This window comes from Lynx rufus, unplaced genomic scaffold, assembly GCF_022079265.1.
Source record: "Lynx rufus isolate CCGP_SWC_20201006 ecotype Redwood Valley unplaced genomic scaffold, mLynRuf1.p SCAF_8, whole genome shotgun sequence".
NCBI lineage: Eukaryota > Metazoa > Chordata > Mammalia > Carnivora > Felidae > Lynx > Lynx rufus.
This window is the reverse complement of record NW_025814896.1, coordinates 48,333,901-48,355,589: the sequence shown is the minus strand read 5'-3', so window position 1 is coordinate 48,355,589 and position 21,689 is coordinate 48,333,901. Positions and strand designations below refer to the sequence as shown.

Below are 21,689 nucleotides of genomic sequence, written 5' to 3'. Positions count from 1 at the left end.
CTCACTGGGTCACATCTGTCCTCATCCTGTAGGGGAGAAAAAGATCTCATCCCCAAGAGCTGAGACAAAAGCCATGTGGTTTAATACCACTGGGGAACTCTAGGGACATTATAGGATACATAAACACACACACTCACACTCACACCTCTCTTTTTCACACACATGTGCACATGCACGTGCGCGCACACACACACACACACAGAGCATCACAGCATGTGTCTACCTGAAAGGAGTGAGAGTTAGGGTATTTATTGAACAGCCCCAGTCAATTATTGGGTGCAGAAAATCTCCTAGGAGGCATTAATTCCCTGGAACCCTGGGCGTGGTGTGGCTTGAGGGTAAAGCAGGCAGCCAGAGATAAAGGGGCAGCATAGATGGGGCAATTGGAGCTTTGGAGCTGGTGTGCATAGAAAGACAAGATGTGAGAGGATAAAAGTAGGGTGCCAACAGGATACTCTTTCCACATGTGGATTGTGCACTGGGATGCAAAGTAGACACACCAATTCTCTACCAGTTGGAGATAGCTGGGAGTTTTGAAAGAATAATATGTTTGCCTTTATGCTCCCTACCAAAGTTCTGGAGTGCTGAGGACCTTGTTTCAGGTGAGGCCCAGGTAAGATTGCCCTCCACCAACTATCCAGAAAAATGCTAACCTACAATTTACTCATCTTTAACTGAGAATAACAGTACCTATTTTGGGATATAGTTATAAATATTAATGATGATAGTGCATGTAATTGCTTAACACAGTGCCTAACACAAAGCAAATAATTAAACAAATGTTAATGATTAGTAAGAATATTGGCATAGTAATTTAATATTAATCAGTCATTCAACTGTCTTCTGGCATTTTAACTACCTTGTCTGAAGGCAGTGGTTATTAACCTGGGGTATAATGAAGGAAAGGTAGAACATTTGTGCCCATTGATCTTTTGGATTTCTCAGATTTCTCAGCACACAGTGTTTTTTTTTTTAATTTTTATTTTTGAAACAATAAAAAGAAGAAAGTTACAGGATAGCACAGAGAGGTCTCTTGTACCCTTAATCTAGTTTCCTTGCATGGTTTTCCTTGCATATCTTTTGTACTTATAGAAAAATACCATAAGCAGGGTGCCTGGGTGGCTCAGTTGGTTAAGCATCTGACTCTTGATACCAGCTCAGGTTGTGATCTCACACTCATGAGATTGAGCCTGCATCAGGCTCCACGCTGAGCATGGGGTCTGCTTAATATTCTTTCTCTCATTCGCTCTCTCTCTCTCTCTCTCAATAAAAAAATATAAAAAAATTAAAAATATCACAAGCAGGAGATTGACACTGATATAGTTTGCATGTGTGTTATTTTGTCATATGTGTACATTTGTGTGACTATCACCATAATCAAGATATAGAACTATTCCATCACCACAAAGATACTCTTACTAACACTTTAGGGTCACATCTCCTTTTCCCCACCATCTGAAACTCCTGGCAACCACTAGCTTATTCTCCATCTCCTTAGTTGTGCCAGTTTTAGAATGTTATATAAATGGAATCAATACAGTATGTGAACTTTTGAGATTGGTGACAATGCCCTTGGGATCCATCCAATGTGTTCTATGTTATCATGAAATACTAGTATACTAATGGTATACTCCAAAGCCACAGTTTAACTATTTTAGGATGTGTTTGTTGTTTTCAAGTTTGGAGCTATCACAAGTAAAGCTTCTGTGAACAATCATTTACAGGTTTTTGTGTGGACATAAGTTTTCATTTCTCCAGGTTAAATGCTGAGGAGTGCAATTGCTGCATCATATGGTAAAGTATATTTTAGGGTATTCTTTTTTGTGAAAAAATAAACTGCCAAACTATTTTCCAAAAGATGTAGCACTATACACTGTCCCTCTATATCCCTGGTAATTTTCTTTACTCTGAAGTCTACTTTATCTGATATTAATATAGCTTCTCTTATTATGTTTGCATAATATAACTTGTTCATCCTTTCACTTTCAACCTTCTCATATCATTTTTTTTTAATTTGGTTTCTTGTAGACAGTGTATAGGTTGGGTCATTGGGTCATAAAAGACCAATATCTGTCTTTTAATAGGCTTATTTAGACCATTTACATGTAGTTTGCATATACTATTTAGTATAATTACTGATGCTTAGGGCTTAAGTATTTACTTTTGTTTTTTCTTCTCTGTTTTGTCTCTATTTTCTTTATTCTTCCCTCCTGTAAGTTACATGAACATTTTTTAAAGGAATTCCATTTTTATGTGTCTATACTATTTTTCAGTATATCTCTCTGCATAGCTTTCTTAGTGGTTGATCTAGATATGATATTATGTATACATAACTTGTCAGTCTACTGGTGTTGATATTTTACCACTTTAAATGAAGTATAGAAAGTTTACCTCCCTTTTATATCTTTATCATTCCTCATTTACAAATATCCTAAATATTTCTTCTACATACATTGGGAACCACATCAGACAATGACATAATTTTTGTTTTAACCATCAAACATTTTAGAAAACTCAAGAGAAAGAAAACCTATTGTATTGACCCATAGTTTTACTTTTTATGTTTTTTCTGATGCTCCAAGAGTCCTTCTCTTATACTGCATTTCCTTTCTATTTAGGTAACTTATTTTAGCTATTATTTTAGTGTAGGTCTTCTGGTGCACATTCTTGAGTTTCCCTCCATGTGGGAATGGCTTGATTTCCCCTTTTATTCTTGAGGGATATTTCTGATGGATATAGGATTCTAGATTGACAGTTTTCTCTTTTAGCTCCTGAAAAATATTGCAGCACATCTGGTGTCCATGGTTTGAGAAATCTGTTGTCATTCAAATCGGGTTTTTCCCCTAAAGAGACGGTGGCTTTTCTCTCCTGTTTTCAAGATTTTTTTCTCAGTCTTTAAATGTCAGAAGCTTAACTCTGCCATGTTTTAGTGTGGATTTGGGGGCAATTATCCCATTTAGGATTCACTCACTTTCTTAAATCTACAGGTTTTGATGTTTTGCCAAATTTAGGAAGTTCCTAATCATGATTTCCTCAAATCATTTTTTATCCCCCCTCTCTTCTTTTTCTGGGATTCCAATGTGTTAGATATTTTGTAATATTCATACCAATTTCTGAGGCTTTGTTCACTTCTATTTGGTCAACTTTCTCACTGTTCAGATTGGGTAGTTTCCACTATTCTCGCTTCCAGTTCACTTATATTTCCTCTATTCCTTCCATTCCACTGGTGAGCCCACCCATTTAATTTTGTATTTCAGTTATTTTAGTTTTCAATTCTAATGTTTCCAATTGTTTTTTCTTTACATCTTCTGTCTTTGTGAAGAGATTGTCTATATCTTTGCTGGGACTTCCCATTTGTTCATTTGTTTGAAGCATATTGATAATTGGTTATTGAAGCACTTTGATGATGACTGCTTTAAAATCCTTATCAGACAATTTTAAGATCTGTGTCATTTCTATGTTTCCATCTGTTCATTGCCTTTTCTCATTTAAGTTGACGTTTCCCTCATTCTTAGTAGGACAAGTGATTTTCTATTAAAACCTGGGTGTTTTCATACTGTACCTCTGGATCTCACTTATATCTCTCTTAGCAAACCTTGACCATGCTCTGAAGGAAAAAGAGACAACACCTCACCACTTCCAGGTGGAGACTGAAGGTCAGGTTGAAACAGGTGTGGGGAACCCTCATCACAGCTGGATGTGTAGGAGTTCAGCCTCCATGCACCCTGACCTCTGTTGGGGTGACTCTGACTCTCACTGGAAAGGGCAAGGGTGTCTCATCACTACATGTCTCTTCTCACACTAGCTCAGTGGGGAGAAACAGAAGTCTAGGCTCTCCACGTGGCCTCCAGTATCACCACAGGATGTGTGGGGCTTGTTGATACTCAGTGGGGTGAAATTCCTGGCACCTTACTTGGCTTTCTCTGACTCCATTTCAACATGAGTATTGGGATCCTCATTAAAGTCTCAAGAAGGTGAAAACCTATGTTCCCTACTCAGCTTTTGCTGGGAATGAGAAGATTAGGGGAGCCTCATTTTTTTGCTATGGTGTTTGTCTGGAGTAAAGCACTTATGACTAAATGCTCTCTTTCCTGATGGGCTGCCCCACATTGGCCCTTTGGCTAGAGAGAGAAAGCTTTTGCTGAGGCATTTTTATCTTCACATGTTGTCATTTCCAGGTTTTCAGCTTCTTCATCTCTAAGTCTGAGATATGAAGCAAAAAGGAAACCCAGTGTATTATCCTCCTCTAGCTGCTGTAACAAATTTCCACAAACTTGGTGACTTCAAACTGTAGAAACTTTTCTTACATAGTTCTGGAGCCACAAAGTCTGAAGTCAAGGTGTTGGCAGGACTGTGCTTCCTCCAGAGGCTCTAGGAGAGAATCTGTTCCTTGCTTCTTCCAGCCTCTGGTGGCTGCTGGCTTTCCTGGGCTGCGCCCACATCACTACCCTCTGCCTCTGTCTTCACACACTTTCTCCTCCATGTGTCTCTGCTAAATCTTACTCTGCTTCTCTATTATAAGGAAACCTCTCTTGGGTCTCTTAGACATCAGGACCTAGACTCCGACTCCTATTACAGAGGCATAACTTGTGCCTGTCCTTCGTAGCTGCCATTTATAAAAAAGCAAGGCAGATGGGTGGAGCAGGGAGAGTTCACTTTAAAAAGTTCACTTTAAAAATTAGCCATAAAGCTTGGTAACATATTATCAAAAGAATAAAGTGTCATTCGAAATTACATAAAATAAAGATACAAATTAACTAAAAAAGCCATATAACTAAAATGTATTTTAAAAAGTAAGAACTTAGAACTTGAACAAGGTTTAAATCAATAATTAAGTAACATTAGAGAGGTAAATTAAGTAAAAAAAAATCACAAATGTTTTTAAAACTCTTGAGTAAATTAGCTAATGTTTGGATGCACACTTCTGCTATTGTCCACCAATTCCACCCTTAGCTGTGTACCCAACAGAAACACATGCATATGTCCACCATTAGACAGGAGCATGCTTGTTCATTCTTAATGGCTATTATTCTTAGAAGTTAGAAACTACCATAAAGTTCATTATCAGTAGAATTGATAAATACAGTTAGGTATATTCACACAATAGTATTCTACCCAATTTTAAAGTGAACTACAATTACACACAACGTGAATGAATTCAGAAATATGTTGAGTGAAAAAAAATCCAAAACAAAAGAATATATACTGTATGATTCCATTTGTAAAAGTTCAACAAACAAGCCAAATTCAGCTAGGATGGCAGGATCTGGAGAGAGGCTATTCACATGTAAGATGGAGGTGAGAGTTGCCATTTCATAGGATTGTCATGATAACCAAATGAGAAAGTGAGGAGAGGAGGCCCATGCCAGGCACCCACTCAGCCCTTAATGACATTAGATTTGCAGAGCTGGATGCTCTGGGCTTCTCTCTTGCATGAGAATTTCCCCACCTTTAACACTGCACCTCCACTCTCCCTTCTCCCTGAAGCCTCTCAGGTGAATTTGAAGTTCTAGTTTGTGTGTTAACTCTTCCCCTTTGGAAATATTCTCTCAAGTTGCCATTATGAGTGTGCTGATGGTCATGGTCCCTGAGGAAGCTCTCAGCCCACATCTGCTCCCCATTTCTGATCCAGTGTAGAGCTACTCTGCTCAACTGAGTCACATGAGGGAAGACCCCATAAGTCTCATTCCACCAGCATTGAGCACATGGGAGGCTCAGGATCTCTCTGTGAAGGAAAGAGTTCACACAGCCAGTCAAGACTGCTGTCCTAGGAAAGGCCCACTTGTAAAGTTGGCCTTGGTTGGAGTGTCAGAACCTGGATGGTAAACAGTTCCCTACACTGATACAAAACTTTCCCCAAGTAATGAGAGGACCTCATGTGTCTACACTGTTTGTACAATGTGATTTGTGCCACACACCTGCTTTTCTTCTGGAAGTCTGAAGTTTGGACACATGCTAGGCAGAGGCTCCCTATGTGTGCACTCCAGGGAAAATCTGTGGCACTCAGTCTCTGCTGAGCTTCCCTGGGAAACACATTTTACACATGTTATCACAACTCACTGCTGGAGAATTAAGTGCATTCATGTGATTTCATCAGGAGAGGACTCTGGAAACCTGCATCTAGTTCCCCAAAACTTCTCCCCATCAGCCTTTTCTCTCTGCTGGTTTTGTCTTGTATCCTTTCACTGTAATAAGCCATAGCTATGAGTACAACTGTATGCTGTGTCCTGGGGGTCCTCCTACTGAGTTACTGGACTAGTGAACTTGGGGACCTCAGCCACACTCACAAAGATGTGCAAGTCACAGAGAGTGTGGGGAAGAAACAGAGATCCTGCAAGCTCAGGCCAGAGGTCAGGATGTGCCAGAATCACAACTCTCAGAGCTATGTGCCAAAGTAGAAAAACTATGTGTTTCTTCCAAAGAGCTAACAGCCTTCTGTTCAAATTGTACCAGCCCCCTAAAGGCCACTGAACATGTGCATGAGTGAGTGTGAGTGTGTAAGCATATGAGTGTGTGCATGAGTGTGGGTGTGTGAGACTGCATATGTGTAAGTGTGCCTGTGTCTGCATACATTGTGAGTACACATGCATGTATGTGACTGTGTGCAAGTGTGAGTGGGTGTGTGGAGACCCTGCTGAGAGGGAATGAGGCCTTTCAGAAGTCTAATAGAAAGTGCACAGGTGGCCATCTAAGTTTTCATCAAAGATCTTTGCACCGATGCATTCAAGCCTCCAGACAGGAGTTGTTCCAGAGTTGGTAGTAGTTCATCCAGGGCACAGTGTACACCAAAAAATCACAAATGAAACTCTGTGGAAGGAGAAAGAAAACCACTTTTTGAAGGTAAACAAAAAGCTTTTGCCCTCGCCCCAAGCCCTTGTCTGGGGAGTCTGGACCAGTCACTGTTATCTGCACACTGGCCACATGGGTGGGGGTATCGGCTCACAGTCATGTTGTGGGGCAGAGTGGGGTCAGCCTGAACAGGGATGTCACCATGGGTGCTCCTTGCCCAGTTACTTGGGACCTGGAAGAGGTGTGCCTGGCGCTTGCAGCCCAGTAGGACATGGGGATGAGGTCTGTGCAGGACATCAGTCCTCCTGCACCTGCATTCAGGCACAGAGGGTTCCTCATGTCTGCCAGCATGCAGGTGGTATCACCAGGAGGAACTGGGAAAAGGCAGAAAAGATGGGCAGAGGTTGGAAGATGAGACGGAAACTAGACAATCCTCAGGGACCTGGAGAGTGTGAGCCAAGACAGAGTAAATCGCCAGGGAAAGTAAACCACTTCCACTTGAGGACCAGGATGGGACTAGGAGAGGAGACAGAAGGCCTGTGGCCAAAGCTGTATGAGCTGCAGGTGGGGAGACTGCCCATTCTTCCTCCCACCTCTGAGCACCTCCAGTGGCATCAGGAGACCCTCAGGCTATCCCTCACCCTGCCCATATCCACATAGCTGGAAAAGCTTCAATGTCCAATTCTGGTCTACTTTTAAGATTTTTACTTTTCTCCCTTTGATCAGAAGGCCCTGCCACCACACACCTTTTTCAGCTTTTTTTTGTTTTGAATGGGGCATGAATGGTTTCTTGTGCCATTCCTCTCACATTTGGTCCGGCTAATCTTCACAGTGACCATATACTCCACTCCAGTCGTCAGCTACCAAGAAATAGTGCCACTATTAGTATTGACTCCAAGCATCCAGTTGCTGGACCTCTCCAAGTAAAGCTAGGATCAGATAAAGCCCCAGGAACCACAGCCCCTCTTCCCAGAGGTCATCCACCAAAAGCATGGCTCCCTCTTCAAGTCAGCATGGCCCCTGCCAATCCCCAGCATGTGCAGAGCCCTGCCCCTTGCTCTGGACCAGCTTCACTGCTACAGCCACAGATGGCTTCTCACCTATCTCCCTTGCATCCCCAGGATGAGGGAGGCAAGACATGGAGCTTGGCTGCCAGCAGTCCCAGAATACCCACCACATCTGTACACGTGATCCTCAGAATACCTATAGGTGCATCTTGTCTCAGCTTCATCCATGTTCTTCCTCCCTACTCTCCTTCCCAACCAACCTGAATGGAAGTTTAGCAACAGAGCTGAAAAACACAGGCTTAGGAACTGAACTGATTTGTGGCCTTCATTCCCCACCTACTAACTTTGCCTTTGAGCAAATGCCCAGCAGCCTCCAATTCTTCAACTACAGAGTCCAGATAATTGTGAGTGCTCAAAGAGTTGTTGCCTAGGCTAAAGAGAAGCATGCTTCTCGCTGAATGCACAAAGAAAATTTTAAAATAACTTATTATGAATTATTAAATATTTTAGCAAAGTGTGGGGAACATTACTCTGAAGCAGCAATGGAGTTGGGGAAAGCAACAGAAGATAACAGAATTGTGCTACAGTTCTGGCTTTAACCCCTGCCAACTCTATCTCCTTGGCCAAGCCCTGCCACCTCCCTGACTCAGTTTTCTCATCTAGAGAATGGGGAGAAGAGTGAATGTGTAAACCATGGAGAACACACACCAGGGTTATTCCCAGCTGTTGGGATCTGTCTTCTTGTGCTCATGTTCAAGTGTCAGGCTGTGAGGACACAGGCAGGGAGTCTGGGAAAAGTGGAGTCAAATGTCAGGCAGGGAGGCTGGGAAAGCCTTTTGTGGCAGGGAGGACCCACAACCTGAAATGAAACTCTAATCAATGCTTTGGTGAGTCATGTTCTTTGTTGGAAATAGCTGGATCCCTCAAGTCAATGTACAGGATAGAGATCTCTGCCTGGAGGAGGGGAGAAACTCCTGGAAGTTCCCTGCTTCCTTGTCCCAGTGTTGGGTCAAACCAAAGGAGAAGCCTTGGCACTCTCCCAGGTGGGTGGAAGTGGAAGGAGAGTGTGCCCACACTGCCCCTGGAGGAAACTGTCCTCAGAAAAGTGCAGGGTGGTTGTAGGGGAAGGAGGCCCGAGGGTAGTGTTGGCATCCTGGTTCCACCATCTGCTACTGGAAGAACTTCCAGATGCAGGGCTCCAAGCTCTTCATCAAAGGACAGTTCCATCCAGGCATTGGCATCCTGCAGGGCTTTCACATGGACCTTCATCATGCTCTGTATGTATGAAAAATCTAAAACACTGGCCATGAATTTTACTAACATTGCAGTGTGCAGGGTGCCTGGGTGGCTCAGTCGGTTAAGTGTCAGCTCAAGTCATGATCTCATGGTTTGTGAGTTTGATCCCCAAGTCAGGCTCTGTGCTGACAGCTCAGAGCCTGGAGCCTGCTTCGGATTCTGTGTCTCCCTCTCTCTCTGCCCATCTCCTGCTCACGCTCAGTCTCTCTCTGTCTCTCAAAAAAAAAAATGTTAAAAAAAATTTAACATTTCAGTGTGCAAAATGTTTTCTTATTTATTATTAGACTGCACTGCTAGATAATAAGAAGAATGATCAAGTAAGACAATTATTTTCATGAGTGCTGCTTCACTCATTCTGCCCACTTGCAGGTGAGGAAACTGAGGCCTGGAGAGTATGGGTGGCATTTGACCAAGATCCCACAATTAGGAGGACCTAGAGCCTGGGTGCAGGCAGCCCACCAGGCCCACCTCCTATACCCCTCTGTAAGGTATTAGGACAGAGGTAATCATGTGGTAAAAGGACCCTTAACCCAGGTCACTGCCACCAAGGGGCACACACATGCTGTTCTTTCATCCATTTGAATGACATCAAAAGTTTGCTCATAAACTATTCTTTTAGAGTTAACTGTTAATAATAATGGACTGACTCCACAAGACAGGCCTTCTGGGATTCCCAATTTGGCAAGATCTTTGGTCAACAGCCACCACCTTGTGGCCAAGTCACTTCAGTGTTCTTGGTCCTGATAAGCACCACCTTGGGGCAAAAGTATGTGACTGAAACAGGGACAGGCTGATGTCCACACACTATGATGTCAGGCATGCTTTGTGTCACACTGACACTGCCCAACCCTCTCTGTTCCCTGCCCTTGCTGGTTCCTCCTGTTCCCACTGCCCCTCTCTCTGGCCAGATACCTTTCCTCCTGTCAATCTTTTTTTTTCCAAATTGTATTAATTGAACTAAAATGTGCTATTGTCTCTGCCCTCACTTACATATAGTTTACCATGTAAATTTGAGAGACAGTTGGACCCACAAAAGTGGTTTTCAAATAACTTTTTTTCTCTCTCATTCCCGATTAATATATTTCAGAGAAGCTTTGTATTCAAAACACATAAAAAGAGAAATGATCTGGTCGAAGCCTATCCCTCACTCCTCCTCTTCCCTCCACCCAAAAAAAACCCTCTGTACAATTTCGGATTTCTGTAGAATACAGCTAGAAAGTCCAAACTCTACAGCCCTGAACATTGAAAAACTATTGTTGAGGGGGAACCTATAGAGAATACTTATATTTTAACAAAGCATACCATTAAAAGAAACAAAATCATCCTCATTTGCTGTCACTCTGGCAGGACTAATTTCAGAATTAAAAAGGCAATTCTTCCCAAGGAAGAATAGTTGAGAACCTCAGGGGCCATCTTTACTTTAGACCAAGAGTGACAGAGTTTCATTCCAGTCCTCAGGCTGGCATTTCAAAAGCATTGCTAAGGCAGTTCTGGGGTCCAAACAACTGCAAAGCATGCTCATCCTAAGTGAAGCCTCCCCCTGCCTTGGTGAAACCATCACTTGGTTCTCTCTGGGAGCCATACCATGTCCCCGCATATCCAAATGGGCACTGCCCATATCCAGAGAAACCGAGGCACAAACCTGCATCTGACTTCGAAGTAGCTTGTCAACTTGAAATAAGTAGGTGTCATTGCTAGCATTGTTGTAGGTTTCAATGAAGAACTTGAGGGTTGAATTCATGTTTTTCACGCTCGTGGACTTCTCCTGGAAGCCTTCCCACCTTTGAAAGTGACCCAGCCTGGCTGCCAGGACGAGAGCAGCCAACAGCAACAGAGGATTCCTCCAGCATCCAACACCCATCTCACAGCCTCAGAAATCTCCTATCCGCTGCACCTGCCAGGGCGGGCTGTGGCCAGGCTGTAACTCGCTCACCCTCCTACAGCAGTCTTCGCCAAGTGGGCTTTCCCAGGTTAAATGGAGATTGAGAACCCAACCTCGTCTTTCAAGGCTCTACCATAATCTGACCAAAGGACCAAACCGTGGTGCTCCTGGGTGGCTCTGTTGGTTGAGCATTAGACTCTTGATTTTGGCTCAGGTCATAATCTCTCATTTCATGAGATCGAGCCCATGACAGGCTCTGTGCTGATGGTGTGAAACATGCTTGGGATTCTCCCCCTCTCTCTGCCCCTCCCCTGCTTGCATGCATGCATGTGTTCTCTCTCTCTCTCTCTCTCTCTCTCTCTCTCTCTCTCTCTCTCTCAATAAACAAACATTAAAGGAAAAACAAAAGGACCAACCCATGAAATCTCCCTGGGTGGTTGCCCAATTCACTCTCAGGTCCATACATTTTCCACATATTTATGACACCAGCTTGGTTCCCTTAGTTATTCAGACAAGCATAATTTCTAAACACCTTGCCAAAATGGGCAAGACCCTCTCCCTACCCTCACATCTATTGAGGAATAAAGCCCCCAAAACAGAGCCTTACAGTGCTATGCAGTAAGAAGCATATTGGACAGAGAAGTTCCAGTTGTGGAAATTGGGGAAGGCTTACAGAGAAGGTAATATTTGAACTGGGATATGAGGAATCAGGGACATGGGACAGGGCATGATACATTCTATTTACCTTCTGTGGGCTCTGCCTGTCTAACCTGACCATCAACTATTCTCCATGCCTCCTTTAGGGACAGGTTCTCTTTACTAACCTGCCACCTTTCTCACCGCAGATTTCTGGCTGCTGGATCCCACTGTGCCTGCAGGCCCTGGCACCAGCTCTTGCTATATTGGTGTGACCTCAACAGAGCTTTGTGAGGTAATCTTGGCCTCCCTGTGAGGGAGGAATAAACCCTGATCCTTATTCACAGATTAATCATGTGCCCCCCTGAAGGTTAGGTGCTACTTATGTCAAGCAAGAAAAATTCTCCTCTACCCTCTTTGGGTCTCTGGCTGGGCCTTAGAATTAACTAGCAGGAGAAAAACATGGTTTAATTGACTTTTTATATATACATGGGAAACTTCACAAGAGAATGAGGATGTGAAGTGGCCAGAACAAGAAGCTTGCATACCCTGTAGACAAGGAAATAATAAATGTGTGAAGAATTAACAAGACAATGGAGTTGAGACTAGGGGTAATAAATGGTGAAGAAGTTATAAGGCTTGTTTATACAGGCTTCTTGACCCTGAATTCCGTGTCTCCAGAGAAAAGGATGTCCTCCATGTCCATGTACCAGGAGGGTGTCTTTCACATGAGAGGTTTGTCTCCTATTTTCAAGGAAGGAGGGCTAAGGAGGGGGTCAGAGTATCCTTCCTGCTTCACCGTTTCCTAAAACTCCTTTGTCTTAAAATCTTCAATGTGCCAAGGTGCCATATTTTGGCATAGTATGTCCTGAACCCCATCACCTGCACTCAGAAGGCTGTAATAGCTTCCTATTCTAAAAACTTTTGTTAAGGTGGGACCCTAAATGGGATCCTGAAGAAAAAAAAAATAGTGGGACAATTGATGAAATGTGAAGAAAGTCTGTAGATCAGTTCATAGCATTGTGCCAATGTTAACTTTCTAGTTTTTACCATTTCACTGTAGTTACAAAAGATGCTAACATTTGGGAAAGTGGGATGAAGTGTATATAACAAAATTCACACAACTTTTGTTGCCTTTTTCTAAGTCTGAAATTATTTCAAATAAAGGTTAAAATGTTCAAAAATAAATAGGACCTGTCTTTGAGAAGCAGCACCACCTAGCAGTCCAACTCTCCTGGGTTCAGATTCCTTGCTAGGTGACTCTAGAAGAGGCAGTTAATCTCTGAGTCTCAGTTTCTTCATCTATAATATGAGAATGGGGAAAACTACTAATCTTGGTTTGTGGTGGAGACTAAATCCATGTAGCAAACAACCTGTTCCCAGGTCAGGCATCAGTCAGTGCTCAGAAACATCCTCTGGGTGATTCTTTCATGACTCTGAACCCAAACTCTGAAGCCCATAGTGATTCGCATGCCAACTGCCCTGGAACACAGACCACCTAGTGAAAATCCTACTAGACATGTTATGACATCCTCCCCTGACCCTCAGAGGCTGCCTTGTAGGACTTGCCCAGCTGATGGAGGTGTCTGCTTTGGAACACTCTGACCCAGAGCTGCAGGAGTGCCATTGTCAAATAGATACATAAGGATTCTGAGTAATATGTGTGAGTATTCAGACCTGGACAAGGGCAGCCTGTCCTGGAAACCTGAGATATGCCCATCAGACCATGGACCTGAGGAAGGAAAAGTAACATTCATTGGGCTATATTAGAAAATATAAGAAGATGGGGCTAAATACATTAAAAAAATGATCTACTTATAGAAATATGCACCTTGGTCACGTCCATAAAGTAAGAGAAAAGTGAGTCCCCAGTAATTTCCATGGAATAAGAAAAAAATACTTAGACCCTGGTGATATCCATAGAATAAAACAGAAAACAGGGATCTTTTCTGTCATTTCTGGAGTTCTTTGACTTATAGCAGCATAAATCCAATCTCCACCAGTCTCCACATGGCCTTCTTTTCTGTCTCTTTGTCTCAGATTTCTCCCTTCTTTCCCTTAAGAATACAAGTCATTGGATTTGGGACCTACCCTAAATCCAATATGATCTCATCTTAAGGTCCTTAATTAGGCCTGCAAAGACTCTATATCCAAATAAGTTCACATTCATGAGTAGTAGGGGCTAGGATTTGCACATATATTTTTGGGGACCACAGTTCACCCCACTAAAATGTCCACCAAATAAGAGAAATTTGGGAGTATGGACGTGTCCATGTGTATTAGTTTCCCATGGTTTTGTAACAAATTACCTCGATATTGGTGGTTTAAAACCACAGAAATGTATTATCTTACCATTCTGGAGGCCAGAAATCTGAAGTCATTTTCACTAGACCAAAATCAAGGTGTTGACTGGGTTGAACTCCCTCCAGAGGCTCTGGGGGAAAATCCACTTGGCTTATGGCCACATCACCCCAGTCTCTACTTCTGTGGGCATATGACCTCCTTCTCTTCTGTCTGCCTCCCTTTTATAAGGAAATATGGATGGCATTTAAGACCCACCTGAAAAATCCCGAATGATCTGTCTCAAGATCTTGAACTCAATCACATCTGTAAAGTCCTTCTTTACCACGTAAGACAATGCTCACAAGCTCCAGGACTTAGGATGTGGACATCTCACAGTGGGTTATTATTCATCTCTCCACATCATGGATTCAGGGAAAATAGGAGGGGTGATTATTTCCCTGGAAGGAGGGAGAACAGTGGCCCTGGTGATGCGCCTGGAGAAGGGAAAAATGAAAATAAACACATCCATGGAAATGGAGGGAAATAGGAGGCCTCATCAATTCTATGCTTAATGTCCATGGAGTAAGTGAAAAATAGGGGATCTGATAATACTCATGGGATAAGATGGAGATAGGGGACCAGCATTATATCAATGGATCAGAGGAAAAATACAGGAGGACAAATGATTTCCATAGATTGAGGGGGAAATGGTGGTTTTGGTTATGTCCATGGAATGAAGAGAAAATAGAATTCCAATAATGCTTGTGGTATAAGGGATAAGCAGGAGATTTGGTTAAAATCACAGAATAAAGATTAAATAAATTGCCTGGCTATATCCAGAATAGACCGCAAGAAAATACAGCAGTATAATGCCCATAAAGTGAGGGGGAAATGGAGGACCCTAGTCATGTCCATGGAATATGGTGAAAATAAGGGGCCTGAAAATGTTCATGAATTAAGATAAAAACACTGAGCCTGATAAATCCATGGAAAAGGAAACTATTAGGCTTGATTATATCCATGCAATGAGGAGAAAATACAGTGCTGAGCATGTCCCTGTAACATGGGAAAGTAGGGGACCTCGTTATATCAATAGAATAGGGGAAAAGCAGAGTGCCTTGGCCATATCTATGGAATGAAAGGAAAATAGGCAGCCCCATCATGTCCATATAAAAAGAAAAAAATAGAGATAGTGACTATGTCTATGTAGTGAGGGGAATATAGGGACCCTGGCCATGTCCATGGAATGTGAGTATGCAAAAGATGGGAAACAGGGAACCTGGTATGTCCATGCATGAAGAAGAAAATAGGAAGCCTAATAGTGTCTGTGAAACAGGGAAGGGCATGGGGGTCTCACTCTTTCCCATGGAATAAAGGGAAAATAGAAGCCCTAGATGTCCAGGAATAAGAAGAAAATTGGAAAGATGGCCATGTCCATGGAATAAGGGGAAAACATGTGACCTGGTTAAGTCTATGAAAGTCTATAAGGAAGAAATGACAGGGAATGATTATACCTATTTAATAGGGGGACACAGGGAGCCTGGTCATGTCCAAGGAATTAGAGAAAAGTAGGGTTTCTAGATATTTCCATGAAAAAGGGAAAGTAGGTAACAAGGAAAAACTCAGCTTCCCACCTGGGTAGGGAAAACGCCAGCTCTTCCCTATGGTCTTTTTCTCCCATGAGTATCATTTTCCATCTTGCAAAATATACTTTCTGACATTTCTGGCTGCCAAATATGTGGGGGTTTTCCCCACAACAAGCAATTCTCTCCAACACTAGTCCACTCTGCCTGTAAACAGGTGAAGGGATCAGTCTTACAAGATTGCCCCACCATCACCACCACCTTCAGATGCCAGGTGCAATTCCAGGTTGTCAGCTATGCTTCTGACCAACTTCCTATAAACCTGACATTCCCATGGCCCACTTTCGGGTTCAATTAATTTCCTAGTCTGGTTCATAGAACTCAGGGAAACACTTTTACCAGTTACCTTATAAAAGGATATGACAAAGGATATAGATGAACATCCAGATGGAAGGAAGGTATAAGGCAAGGTATTTGGGAAGGCTTCCATGCCCTATCTTTGAGGGCAACTCTCCTGGTACCTTCACATGATGACCAACCTGGAAGCTCTCCAAACCCTATATTTTAGGGATTTTATGGAGGCTTAATCATGTAGGCATGATCTATCACTGACTCCATTTTTAGCCCTTTTCCCTTCTCAAGAGAGTGGGGGACAGGGCTAAAAATTTCAAGTGTCTAAACATGGGTTGTTCTGTATGATGGCCAGCCTCCATCCAGGAACCCATCTAAAGTCACCTCATTAGAACAAAAGGCACTCCTATCACCTAGGAAATACAAAAATTTCAGGAGCTCTATGCCAGGAACCAGGGTTAAAGACCAAATATTAGAACAAAAGATGCTCTTAGTTCTCTTACCACTTAGGAAATTACAAGAGTTTCAGTTCTGTGCCAGAACCAGAGGCAGATACCAATATATATATTTTCTATTTTCTATTAAACAGGAAACTTGATTATGTCCATGAATAACGGGAGGTAGAGGTCCTGGCTCTATATATGCCTGGTCATGTCCACTAAACAAGGAGACAATAGAGAATCTATTTACTTTCATCAAATAATAGGAAATTGTGTTGCCTGGTTACAGCTGTGGGAGAAGAGGAACTAGGGACCCTGATTTTTTTCCATGGAATAAAGGTACATTACAGGCACCTGAGTGGCTCAGTCAGTTAAGCACCTGACTCTTGATCTCAGCTCAGGCCTTGATCTCAGGGACGTGAGTTTGAGCCCCACATTGGGTTCTGCGCTGGCAGCACAGAGCCTGCTTGAGATCCTCTCTCTTTCCCTCACTCTCTGCCCTTCCCTCCCTCACTCTGTCTCTGTCTCTCTCAAAATAAACAAATAAACTTTTAAAAAAATATTAAGTATAAAAAGCAAAGAAAAGACTGGCCTTATCCAGAGCCACAGAGTGGCAAGTATGAGAAGATTGAGGCCTGAACCTCAGCCCCTCCCACCTTCCTGGGCCCAGGCCACCTTCTCATTTGCTGCTGCACGATCCAGAGGAAAACAGTCAACCTTGTTAGTAGTTGGTGCTTAAGAAAGAATAAGCATCTTTCCAAGAACCCAGAACACCTGGCCTTCTGAGTCACAGGATGAACCTGGTAGCAGTGCCACTGCTGGAGCAGTCATAGTGGCAAGTGCATGGAATTTGTCTTCCATCAGCCTACAGCTGTGTGGTTTGTGGGTGACATGGTGGGAATATATGGGGAGCTATCTGTGAGCTGCACAACTTCCTGGTTTTGTCTATTGCCAACCAGGCTTGGAAATTCTTTGTCAGGCTGCTCCCAGGGAAAAATTAGCAGGAAATAGAGGGAGAATGTGTCTTATCACTGCAGACAGTAAGGTCCTGCTTGTGTGGGCTGAGGAGTTTGGAAATGGGGAGTTTCCTGGCTGTGGTTTTTAATCCACTCCTCCATCTTATCTTATCATTCCTGACCCTCCACCCCAGATGAACTTCTTTTTTTTTTTTTTTTAATTTTTTTTTTCTTTCAACGTTTATTTATTTTTGGGACAGAGAGAGACAGAGCATGAACGGGGGAGGGGCAGAGAGAGAGGGAGACACAGAATCGGAAACAGGCTCCAGGCTCTGAGCCATCAGCCTAGAGCCCGACGCGGGGCTCGAACTCACGGACCGCGAGATCGTGACCTGGCTGAAGTCGGACGTTTAACTGACTGCGCCACCCAGGCGCCCCTACCCCCAGATGAACTTCTTAGGCTCCTCCTTGATCCCAACTCCCTTGGGCTGGCATAGACCACTCATCAGCCTGGTCAAAACATTGTTCATCATGATATGCTTCTGATTGGAAACCTGAAGTGTAGTGCCACTGCTCCCCAAAGCAGGAAGGGACCTGGAGGTCATCTAGCAGGTGAGAATCCATGCCCTAGGATGCCAGGCATGTTCCAGGACAGATAGCCAAGTAGACCATCCCCTACCCAGCCAGGCTGAGTCCAGACATCCAGGCTGGTCAGTTCTGTTCTCACTGTGGAGTCTGGAGCTGCTATGAGGGGTCGGAGAGATGCAGAGCAGAGTCAGATGTGAGGCAGCCCTTCCACTGTTGCTTGGCAGCTGCTTTACCTTCTGAGTCTCAGTTTCCTCATCTGTAAAACTTATATAACAGTAAATACATCAGATTATTGTAAAAGGTGCAGAAGTGCCTGGCATAGTGCCTGGCACACAGGGCCATGTTGACTATTTCAAGAAGGGGAAACCTCCTCCAAGAAGCCATGGAGGTGCAGCAGGTAGAACTTCCCTGGGGCTCCAGGCTATTTTCTGTGATCTCCCCCCTCCTGCCCTCTCTCTATCCCTGTCACCATTGACATCATAGGGGCTGAGAGAAGATGATGTGACAACTCTCAGAGAACAAATATGCCCTTGTAAATAGCAGGGTTGATCTCATTTGGGTTCTTCTCCCACCTTATTTCATTCATTCAGTCATTCATTCATTCATTCATTCATTCATTCAAGCACTGTTTGATAAACTCTTCTTTGTCCTGCTCTCAACCAGCTGCTGACCTGGATATTACCCTGACAAGAAGCAAATCTATTTGAGACCCACCCTGTCACCAGAAACCCTTCAAAGCCATCCCAGCAAGGAGCAATCTGCCGTCTGGGTACCTGTTTGAGTACTCTCCCAAGGGAAGCTGCAAGGAAGCATTGCCCAGGCTACCAGCAGCAGCCCCCACTGCAGCCCTGAGCCCCTGAGCCCTCATCCTGGGGCTGCAGCAGAAGGACATGGCTGATATTGGCTGGAGATGCCCGCTGGTCCTGGGGAGCAGGCCAGCAGCAGGCACAGAATGCCAACAATGACAAGGTGGTACTACAGATGGCTCAGAGCTGGCATTGCCCCAAAAGGCTCAGTGTACATTTTCTCTTTCCAGACAAGGAAACCTGAGAAACCACGAGGCTCAGAATGTCAGAGATGTCACAAGAGACAGAACATTCTCACTGTCTCTGTAGGATCTCCACCTGGGGACCCAGGGTGGCATGGTTTGTTGGCAGGCCATCATCCTTCATGCAGCCTTTGGTCTCATTTCTTTTTCTTTTTTTTTTTTTTTTTTTTTTGATTTTTAAGTTTTTTATTTATTTGGAGAGAGAGAGCATGGGCAGGGAATGGCCAGGGAGAGAGAGGGAGAGACAGAATCTCAAGCAGGCTCTGCACTGTCAGCGCAGAGCCTGACACGGGGCCTGAACTCAGAACTGTGAGATCATGACCTGAGCCGAGATCAAGAGTCAGACACTTAACTGACTGAGCCACCTAGGAGCCCTACTTTTGTTGTCCTTTCTGCAGCTGTTTCACTTGTGCAACATTAGTTTACCAGCTCCTTAGCAGGCTATGCCATTTAAGTAACCATCACGTCTCATTTCGAAAGCAAATAAAAGGCATGCAGGCTCTGCAGACTGTTGTGCTCCAGCTTCTGGTCTCCTGCTCTACTGCTGTTTTCCATGAGTACTCCGCCATCTTCTGACACAACAAGCGGCCAATGCTGAAGCAGGCCAAAACTTTGTTGTAACCTTCAAGTCTTCAAGTTCAAGTCCTTTGCTCATCTTTTCTATTTGGTTGTTTGCCTTCCATTGATTTGTAGGATTTATTTATCCTTAGTAATAATTATTTTGGGGTTTATTTACTGTAAATATCTTTTTCTGGGTTGTGGTTTTGTCTTTTCATTTCAGTTATGCTATGTTAGTGAAAAGAAATCCTTAATCTTAATGGAGTGGATGTATTGATTTTTTTCTCTTATGGTTTGCAATTTTCATGTCTCATTTAGGAAATCAAGGTCATGAAGCTACTTTCCTGTATTTTCATTTAAAACTTCTAAAAGTTTTCACCTGAAACTCATGTGACATTGTCAACTATACTTCAATTTAAAAAAAGCAAAAAAATTCTAAAAGTTTTAAAGTTAAGCATTTCACACTTATGTCCATAACCATTAATACTTTTTGTGCATAGTGTGTTTGCTAATATCTTGTTCAGAATTCTTTTATCCATGTTCATGACTAAGACTGGCCCAAGATTTTCCTTTCTCATATGAGACTTTTATAGTTTGAGTTTCAAGGTTACACCCCATACAACAAGCTGGGGAGTGTGTCAATCAGGGTCCCCACAATAAACAGAGGTACACTCACTATAGGAAGGTTTATTTATTGGAGGTACTTACAGTGCTGCAGGTGCAAGGGAATCCAGGGCACATGGTTGTCATTTGCTGGAAGATGAGGGGAGCGATCTAGACATCAGAGAGCCTCAGCTGACCACCCTGCAGAAGGGCTGGGAAACAAATGCCATGATCTCACTCACCTGCTGCCCTCCATTGTATGCTGGGCATCTCATTGGCCTAATGCAACAAGATACCAGAAGACACAGGACCCTATTGATGGAGCCCCTGTAGGTCAGCATGCTGGGGCAGAGAACAGTATAAAGCAGGATAGTGACTGGGATGGAGAAGAGGGGTTGCAAGGTGATCTTAATCCTATAGAAGAGTTGCTAGTCTTTTACTTTTTTTGTCTATTCCTTTTAGGGATTGGGAAAGAGAGATTCTATATCTGGCTACATTTCATTTTCTTTATTGAGAAAGCCTCCCAGTATACAGCTAATTTTCATCAATCAAAATAAATATGGTCTATAAAGTCGCCATAAACACTGAGTTAACAAATACTGAACTATTGCATCTAAGGAGAGCACAAGTTTGGTTCCTTTGAGTCTCTGGTCACATTTTTGCCAACCCATTAACACATAACCTTGTTTTATACGTATTTCTATTTAAAGACACTTTATTTGACCTACATCTTGACTAGTTAACATTGAACTCATAGCCACCCATAGCCACCAAAAAAGTACAAAAACATGGAAACCATGGTACTAAATAGACCATGAGAAAAATACTTATTACAGTATGAAAGCCAAAAATAAAAACAAAAACAAAAACAAACCAACCAAACAAACAAACAAACACAAAAAAGACAATGTTGCCTTGTCCAGCCTAAGCTGAAAAGATGTATATCAGGTCACTCCAATTTTTCACTGCCCTGCATATGTCCATAAATGACTGTAGAAATGCCATAGTATTCATTTGGGGATTACAAATAAATTTTAGCGAATAGGCAAATTCACAAGTATAGAATCCATATGGGACGTGTAGGTGGCTCAGTTGGTTAAGCATCTGACTTCAGCTTAGGTCATGATCTCACAGTTCATGGGTTTGAGGCGTGCATCAGGCTCTGTGCTGACAGGGTTGCAAGATGATCTTAATCCTCTAGAAGAGTTGCTAGTCTTCTCTGCAATGAAGTCTGCTTCGGATTCTGTGTCTCCCTCTCTCTGCCCCTCCCCTGTTCAGCCTCTCTCTCTCTTTCTCTCTTTCTCTCTCTCAAAAGTAAATAAATAAACATTAAAATTTAAAAGCAAATATAGAATCCACAAATGCTGAGCATTAACTGTATTTTCAAATGCAGAGCATTTGTATTGTATTTACAACAGTGTAGAGTGGGCTTATGAAGGCTCAGTTCTTTCAGACTGAGTATGAAGAGATGTTAGCACCACACCCTAAATAAGCTTGTGACCGTGTGACCACTGATAGGAAACGCCTTCTTCATTTTGGGACAAACCCGACTATTTTGGTAATAGGCAAATAGGATGAACCCCCAATGTGTCATAATAGGAAAGGGTTATATAAAATTTGTGCAAAGAACTATTATCCATCAACAATTCATTGCAAAGACTGGTAGCAA

At 43.0% G+C, this 21,689-nt stretch overlaps 1 protein-coding gene across 3 annotated transcripts; it reads right to left on the bottom strand.

Annotated features, from left to right (window-relative positions):
• Nucleotides 1–4,771: 4,771 nt before the first annotated feature.
• On the bottom strand, nucleotides 4,772–20,228 carry CSTL1 (cystatin like 1). 3 transcript variants are annotated; one of them, XR_006960214.1, is made up of 5 exons: nucleotides 20,126–20,228; nucleotides 17,903–18,067; nucleotides 15,528–15,683; nucleotides 14,170–14,387; nucleotides 7,566–7,649 (listed from the first exon to the last, which is right to left on the bottom strand). XR_006960214.1 is itself a non-coding variant. In XM_047068705.1 (3 exons), the coding sequence occupies exons 1-3, from the start codon at nucleotides 10,951–10,953 to the stop codon at nucleotides 6,724–6,726; spliced, it is 417 nt and encodes a 138-aa protein (XP_046924661.1). In that variant the 3' UTR covers nucleotides 4,772–6,723. The 3 variants fall into 3 exon arrangements, 1 of the variants encoding a protein (XP_046924661.1); XR_006960215.1 differs by lacking the exon at nucleotides 7,566–7,649 and adding an exon at nucleotides 13,282–13,342; XM_047068705.1 differs by lacking the exons at nucleotides 14,170–14,387; nucleotides 15,528–15,683; nucleotides 17,903–18,067; nucleotides 20,126–20,228 and adding exons at nucleotides 4,772–6,807; nucleotides 10,735–10,953 and having other exon boundaries at nucleotides 7,536–7,649.
• Nucleotides 20,229–21,689: the final 1,461 nt, after the last annotated feature.